Here is an 8,476-nt window from a genome sequence, read left to right on the forward strand (position 1 = left end):
CTCCTGACCTCGTGATCCGCCCATCTCGGCCTCCCAAAGTGCTGGGATTACAGGCTTGAGCCACCGCACCCGGCCAGGTGTTTCTTAATGATAGCAAGAAAATGCAAAAATCTTTCTTTGATTCACCAGATGGTATCATGATCTCAGCAACCAAAATTTCATTGACAACCACAGTAGGAGTTTTACACCTACCGAAACGGTAGTATGGATTTTCAGACACATCTGGGCTTGCCTTCTCTACAGTCTCAGAATGTCCTTGAGACATTGTCATGCCAACTCATCGTCATTCTGATTATGCATGAAAAGCAGCCCTTCCCATTACCTCAGAAATGCAGAAATGAGTCATTGTCCCAGCGGGTGCCATCCTCAGGACTGAGTCTGGAGAAGTCTCTTTTACGGTTATAATTTCTGTGGCTATAAATCTAGCCATGGTTTTCATATTTCTGCTCTGTATTTCTCTCTAAGATATCATTAAACAAACCTACCACCACTTTCAAGTTGGGTCAGCCTACATCTGAACCACAGTCCCTTTCCTTCTGGGAATAGATTGTCAGGTGGTTTGATGTATTACCAAGCCACAGTTGTCCAACTGGCATGCCCACTCTGTCCTAAAAGGAGGATGTTCCAGCCCTGCTTTGTATCAGTTAGGAGATAGAGTCCAAGGAATTGGGCACATGCATCCATGAATATATTTCTTCTTTTTTTTTTTTGCAATGGGGTCTTTCTCTGTCTCTGGGTCTTGCCCAGGCTGAAGTGCAGTGGTACAATCTCAGCTCACTGCAGTCTCAACCTCCTGGGCTCAACCGACCTCCCACCTCAGCTGCCAAACTAGCTGGGACTACAGGTGCACACTACCATGCCCAGCTAATTTTTAAACTGTTTTGTACACACAGGAGTCTTGCTGTGTTGCTCAGGTGGTCTCAAACGCCTGGCCTCAAGTGATCCTCTTGACTCAGCCTCCCCAGCATTGGGATTACACATGTGAGCCTCCATGCCCAGCCCATGAATATATATCTGATAGAAATATACATTCATGTATTCATAGATTGAAACATACATTTGGGGGCTGGGCATGTGGCTCTCACCCAGCACTTTGGGAGGCTGAGGCAGGTGGATTGATTGAGCCCAGGAGTTTGAAACCAGTTTGGGCAACATGGCGAAATCCTGTCTCTCTCTCTCTCTCTCTCTTATATATATATATATATATATAAAATACAAAAAAATAGCTGAGCATGGTGGTGTGCCCCTATAGTCCTAGCTACTGGGGAGGCTGAGGTGGGAGGATAGATTGAACCTGGCAGGTCAAGGCTGCAGTGAGCCATGATTGTGTCGCCACATTCCAGCATGGGCCACAGAGCAAAAGTCTATCTCAAAAAAAAGACAAAAAGAGCCAGGCACAGTGGCTCACACCTGTAATCCCAGCACTTTGGGAGGCCGAAGTGGGTGGATCACCTGAGGTCAGGAGTTCAAGATCAGCCTGGGCAATACGGTGAAATCCCATCTCTACTAAAAATACAAAATTAGCTGAGCGTGGTGACACTTACCTCTAATCCCAGCTACTTGGGAGGCTGAGGCAGGAGAATCTCTTGAACCTGGTAGGCAGAGGATGCGGTGAGCCGAGATTGCGCCATTGCACTCCAGCCTTTGCAACAAGAATAAATCTCCATCTCACCACAAAAAAAAAAAAAAAAAGAAACATACATTTGGGTTGTCCATTGTTTTGTAGGTCCAGGTCTACTTTTCTATTGATATTAGTAGGGACTGATTGAACACAAGAGAACATGTTCTGTCTTCCAAAGTTTACTAGCTTCCCAGCATTGACCTGAAACTGGGGGGGACAACAGTGCAAGCTATTTTATGAACTATTTTCATACTGTGCATACAGTTTAGGAGTATAATAAGGTACAGTTTAGGAGTATACTATACATTTTAAGCCCCTCAACGCCCCCTCAAACCTAAACTCCACATGAAGTTTTCTAATGAAATTTAAAAAATGGTCAGTTCACAGAAGATCGCCATTGTTTAGCAGGGTCTGGTCAAAATTCGAAGAATGACCTGTTCCAACCATCTGACTTGTTAGTTCATTTGGTAAGGAGCTACAGGTGATGTGAATATTTCCTGCTCTTCCACCCTCTACCACCTGCCTGCTCATGGTCAACTCCTGCTGACTTCTGTGCCTTCATTTATTTGAAATTTATGTCATCAGTCTTTACTTCTCACCCAGCATACATCATCCTTTTCTCCACTTCCTGTCACCCTCAGCTTGGACACCAACATCTTCCCTACTCCTTTACACCTCCCACCCAACCCCTCATGTATATTAATATAATGGAGGAAGATGTCTAAAGAGGTCTTCAGTTTTGCACACCCACGCCCCCTATACCCCCAAGACACCATTCCAGTTATGGCCCCCCGCTGTTAACCTGGCAGACCTGCCATATGAGTATCTTCACTAGACTGCAGCTCTTTGAGGGCAGGGCTGATAGCAATGCTGGGCATTCCTCAGCGGCCATTCTCCACCTGAGGATCCCCCCAGGGGTCCGCCCTCCATCCTTCTCCATGCCTCTCTCAACACTGAAAGCCTGGCCCTCCCAGACTGCATCACCTCCGGGTGCGTCCCATGTCCTCTAGTTTCCTGTAGGGTTTGGCAAATGGGAGTCACTGTCAGGAGATCAAAAAGACTCCCTTCCTGCTTCCCTTCTGCTCTGAGCATAATCTCTCCTCCAAGATCCTTTCCTCCTTCTCCCTTAAAGCCTATAGGTAGTAATAGTTTCCCACTATTGCTACTACACCATGGGCACTTCACCATGCTTTGTTGATTCATTTGACCCATTAGATATTAGGAATGCTGAGAGCTACAAAATCTCATTCATCAACTAGTTAAAGCTTCTGACACAAAGTGGATGCTCAATAAAATGTATTAAAGAATGAGTGAATATTGGAGCCAGGAGCTGTAGCATGCACCTGTAATCCCAGTTACTTGAGAGGCTGAGGCGGGAGGATCACTGGAGACCGGGAGTTCAAGGCTGCAGTGAGCAATGACTGTGCCTGTGAATAGCCACTGCACCCCAGTCTGGGCAACACAGTGAGACCCTGTCTCAAAAAAAAAAAAAAAAAAGAATTAGTGAATATTCGATAGAAACTTGAAATAAAAGATAAAGTTTTTTTTTTTGGCCGGGCGCGGTGGCTCAACCCTGTAATCTCAGCACTTTGGGAGGCCGAGACGGGCGGATCACGAGGTCAGGAGATCAAGATCATCCTGGTTAACACGGTGAAACCCCGTCTCTACTAAAAAAAGTACAAAAACTAGCCGGGCGAGGTGGCGGGCGCCTGTAGTCCCAGCTACTTGGGAGGCTGAGGCAGGAGAATGGCGGGAACCCGGGAGGCAGAGCTTGCAGTGAGCTGAGATCCCGCCACTGCACTCCAGCCTGGGCAACAGAGCGAGACTCCGCGTCAAAAAAAACAAAAAAAAACAAAAAACAAAAGATAAAGTTTTTGCATGTTGGGAGGTTTGTCTCGAAACTCTTAAATGGGAAAGCTGAATAGTGCTTGGCCAAAGATGGATCATTGCAAGGGATCTTACCAGCAGCTCCAGGCCCTCTCATTCCATATTCGCTGACTGGGCTGTTTCAAGGGGCATGGTCAAATTTAGTAGCAGTCCAAAATGGAAATTTACTTTGCTCTCTGCTATGATGGCTAGGTTTACATTGTCTTTCATCATTAGAGGAAATATATAGGGACAGAACAAAAATACATTTATTGAGAAAGAGAACAGTGCACCAGTCAGCAGAAAGACTGTAGTTACAAGACACATGAAAAGAAAAAATTAATTCCTTGGAAAAGAGCTTTCTATTTTAAGAAGATGAACAAAATAAGAGATGTCCTTAAGTGATAGCTAATGAAGACACTTCCCAGGCATCCTCGATGGCTGTGGCTTTTCAGATGTCAACCGAAAACAAAATCCATTACAAAGGGTAGCATCCAAGTTGGATCTGGGTTGCTTATTTTGTTCTGTGGTCAGCCTTTGCTGAACACAGCAGTCTAAACCAGAGCCACAGAGCTGTGAGTGGTCCTTGTCTCTCAAATGCCCTTGGACTGTCCTCGGTGACCCTAATTGTATGACTTGGCAAGAACGACAATTAAATAGGATATTTTGGACCAAATTCTCTCAGGGTACATTATTTTTTCAAGGTAACCTGAGTTTTGGGGTGACACACACAGTGTATCCAAAAGTGCCACTTTGCGAGGGTTTGCTACCTGATGTCCTCGTAACCTCCAAAATCAATTTCAGGGCATTGCAGAGTCAACACATCAATGTTCCCCTGCCTGCATTTGGGGCACTAGATGGCTGAGTCGCCTGCAGGAGTGTTCTGGAGTTGCCTCTGAGGAGCTCATGAGAGCCAATTGCTAGATTTTCAGGAATTTTGCAAGCTGGTTGACACCTCATCGATAGCTTGAAATTGGAAAGGGTGAGAGTATCTACACCACAGGAATTGATAAACACTACAAATGAAGATATTTCTCTCCTAGAAAGTCAGCTATTGGCCAAGCGTTGTGGCTTATGCCTGTAATCCCTGCACTTTAGAGGCCGAGATGGGAGGACTGCTTGAGCCCACAAGTTCGAGACCAGCCTAGGCAACATTGAGAGACCTCATCTCTACCAAAAAAAAAAAAAAATTCACCAGGTATGGTGCCATGTGCCTGTAGTCTCTGCTACTCAGGAGGCTGAGGTGGGAGGATCACTAGAGCCCAGGAGGTCAGGGCTGCAGTAAGCCATGATCGTACCATTGCATACCTGCTCTGGTGACAAAGTGAGACCCCATCTTAAAAAAAAAAAAAAGAAAAGTCAGTTGTTAAACATTTGCTAACATCACGTTACCTGTGAATAATACCATATCTCTGGTGATGGAAACTTTTGGCATTCTTTCCTTAGTCTCTTTAAGCTCAAACAGACTCTTCCTAAGTGTATTGTTTAACATGGAACCCTAAATTTACATGCCAAGTTTTAAAAAATTAGACGAGAATTAGAGTATATAGCCCGAGAACATGGCTTGTTTTCATTTCTAGTTGGCTCAAGATGTTTCTGAAAAATAATTTGTAATAAATTGCCTTATAAAGTTAAAATGCCTTCCAAAACTTTATAAGTCAATTTCAGAAACTAGGGAAGTCAGCCAGTAAATAAAGAGAGAGAGATTTATCTCAAAATAGTTTCGGCACCACTAGAGGAATCTGTCTATGTTTCAGTGGAAAAGGAGGCAGTTACTCCTAGCTAATCTCAATATTTTTTTTCCCCTGGAATAATGACTGACCATTGGCTCTGTTGTTTTTGGCCAGCTCCTCTACTGAAACAAAAATTTTGTAACTGCAGTGACCTAACTTGGGAAACAATTTTATAACATTTTCTAGGAACCACAAATCATTTGTTTCACTCTTTCTGAAAACCAACAGTGGCGGTAAGCAGAGAGCGTATTTTGACGTGTAACAAAGAAAAAACTTGATAAAGTCAGCAGTCAAAAGAGCATTTCAGTTCAAAGAAGGGTCATCCAGAGCCCATGAAATGTTATCAAGAATGAATATGCCTCACACAGCATCACAACCAGCTAAAACCCTGGATCAATCCAGCTTGTTATCAGGGCATAAATGGTGAACTTTATTTATCACATAATGAATTTTAAGCTGGGCAGCCAGTTTTAAGAAAAACAGCAGGAACAGTGGTTAGCTGCAAAAACATTTTAGAAGAGACAGGAGAAAATAAAACATTATTGAACTTCTTGATGTGGCTGGAAAACAAAATCCTCCTGGCATGTGACTTAGATTTCCATTGGGTGAATGCAGACTCATCCAAGATATGCAACATTATTACTGTTGATAGGTTACAAAAAAATCTATCAGCTCATCTATCAGAAAAATCCACCAGCAAAATGCCCTCAAAAGCTTATGAAATATGTACCAGTGAAGATATGAGAAGCAACTTGATATGCTATTGTAGGACATGGGGTCATTAAAACTATGTTCGCTTAAATTAAATAGTCTAGATTTAAATCCTTCATGATCCATTAGCTGCATGACTTAGACAAGACACTGAACCTCTCTAAGCCTCACATGCTTCATGTATAAACTGAAGGTGGGCCGGGCGCGGTGGCTTAAGCCTGTAATCCCAGCACTTTGGGAGGCCGAGACGGGCGGATCACGAGGTCAGGAGATCCAGACCATCCTGGCTAACACAGTGAAACCCCGTCTCTACTACAAAATACAAAAAACTAGCCGGGTGAGGTGGCGGGCGCCTGTAGTCCCAGCTACTCGGGAGGCTGAGGCAGGAGAATGGCGTAAACCCGGGAGGCGGAGCTTGCAGTGAACTGAGATCCGGCCACTGCACTCCAGCCTGGGCGACAGAGCGAGACTCCGTCTCAAAAAAATAAAAATAAAAATAAAGGCCGGGCGCGGTGGCTCAAGCCTGTAATCCCAGCACTTTGGGAGGCCGAGACGGGCGGATCACGAGGTCAGGAGATCCAGACCATCCTGGCTAACACAGTGAAACCCCGTCTCTACTACAAAATACAAAAAACTAGCCGGGTGAGGTGGCGGGCGCCTGTAGTCCCAGCTACTCGGGAGGCTGAGGCAGGAGAATGGCGTAAACCCGGGAGGCGGAGCTTGCAGTGAGCTGAGATCCAGCCACTGCACTCCAGCCTGGGCGACAGAGTGAGACTCCGTCTCAAAATAAAAATAAAAATAAAAATAAAAATAAAAATAAATAAACTGAAGGTGACAGAAGTTCCCAAAAGAGTTGTTGTGAGAGTTAAATGTTGTCTGGCATATGGTAAGTGCTTAACAAATATCTGCCTTTATTTTTTGCACGTGGTCTATGTTTATTTTAAGCATCCTTCTTAGCTTGGAGTCCCCCAGAAGCCAACCCCGTGGCAAGGATTTGAGTACAAGTATTGTATTTTGGACATGATCCCAGGACACCAGTAGAGGAGTGGGGAGGTGAGAGGGGGAAGGGAAAATAGCCAATGATGGGAGGATGACCACCATCACCATGCGGGCAACTGGATCTCAACGTATCTAAGGGTTCTAGGAGACAGAGTAGAATGTATCACAGAGATATCCCAGGCAAGGGATGCGAAGCTGGGTACCTATCCACCAACCCCTTATCCATCACTGGTTGAGGGCTGCTCCCTACACAACCCCAACTCCCAATTGTGTAGCACTTGTGGGACCGAAAGTGGCAGATGGTTTAGGGTAAGCAGCCTTTAGCACATAAGAGGTGAGTGCTGAGGGGGTACGGGGGTGCAGCACAGGCACTGCTACAGCCCCACATTATTGTTTTCAGGTAATCAAATTAGCTGAAGTACCTCTACATAGTTATTTTAATAGATCAGCCCTTCAGAGATAATAATGTAACAAAACAAAAGACCTGTGTCTATTCTATGCTGGTTTTAAAGGAAGTACTAAGACAAGAAATAAATTACCTAACTTTAAAAAATTAGTATAAGAGTTCCCATTAAATCAACACAGAGTTGGGTATAATACATGGAGTTAAAACCATAATTCTGTTTTGAACCTCTTACCACTTCCTCAATATCCATCACCTAAAGATACAGATGTATCTGATATTTTTCACAGTGCTGTGGAATAGCCAAGCCTTCATGAAAAAAGTAAAACATCCCTCTTTTTCCAAAAATCATCAAGCTTTTAGCAGCTGTAATAATAGGCTTCCCCAGTAACTGAAACCAATCAAGTTTTCAGGGCAAATAGCATTTTAAGACTTTCCCATGCATCCAGACAAAGGTTCAAACACTAAAATGATCATTAGCACCTACAAACTGCATTCCTAAGCTGAAAAATGTATCTGTTACATAATCTGATCATTTGTGTTCTTGTCATGTGAAAAGGGGAAAGTCAATATTTTACCAACCTCTCATTCCTGGGCTCTCAATGCAATAGAAATAGACATGAGGACAAAAGAGTTTTCCCAGGCGAGGCTTCAGTGGAGCTTATGCCCAGGCCTAAGGGAGGTAGCACAAGAGAAAAAGAGAATTCCTTGACTGACTTTCCAAAAAGAGCAGGTAGGGCTTTTTTAATTAGGCAAAGCATGAGCATTTACACCGAGGGTAGGGTATGCAGGCTGGGCTGGGTGAAGCACAGGAGGGGTAGGGTATGCAGGTGGCATAACTGGTTGTGATGGTTATCTTGAGTAATGGGCCATCTGATGGTCTGGCCAGCATCAACAAGGCTGTAATTCAATTGTTCAGCATTCCTTCCTTGGTTTGATATTTAGATTTCCTAAGGCCAGTTCCTGGAATTCTTTAAGTAAAAGGCATGGTTAAACATTATGAAGGAGGGGGCCGGGCACGGTGGTTCATGCCTGTAATCCCAACACCTTGAAAGGCCAAGGTGTTAGGGAAGCAGGAGCCTAAGACAGCCAGAGTGAAAACATTTTAAAATCAACTCCATCTTGGCCGGGCGCGGTGGCTCA

The 8,476-nt window shown here is 44.3% G+C and overlaps 1 protein-coding gene across 3 annotated transcripts in view; it reads right to left on the bottom strand.

The window, feature by feature from the left end:
* Nucleotides 1-8,476, bottom strand: part of BFSP1 (beaded filament structural protein 1, filensin) — an 85,425-nt gene that overhangs the window by 46,735 nt on the left and 30,214 nt on the right. Inside the window, exons 1-2 of one of the 3 annotated variants that reach the window (XM_011962774.1) lie at nucleotides 1,702-1,783; nucleotides 1,545-1,592 (exon numbers count right to left, since the gene is read on the bottom strand). The exons of the other annotated variants lie outside the window; for them this stretch is intronic. Coding sequence (XP_011818164.1) covers nucleotides 1,545-1,592; nucleotides 1,702-1,783 — 130 coding nt within the window. Of the gene's footprint in view, nucleotides 1-1,544; nucleotides 1,593-1,701; nucleotides 1,784-8,476 lie in introns of those variants that run through there. 3 annotated transcript variants of the gene reach the window in all.

Source organism: Colobus angolensis, unplaced genomic scaffold, assembly GCF_000951035.1.
Source record: "Colobus angolensis palliatus isolate OR3802 unplaced genomic scaffold, Cang.pa_1.0 Scaffold117, whole genome shotgun sequence".
Taxonomy (NCBI): Eukaryota; Metazoa; Chordata; class Mammalia; order Primates; family Cercopithecidae; genus Colobus; species Colobus angolensis.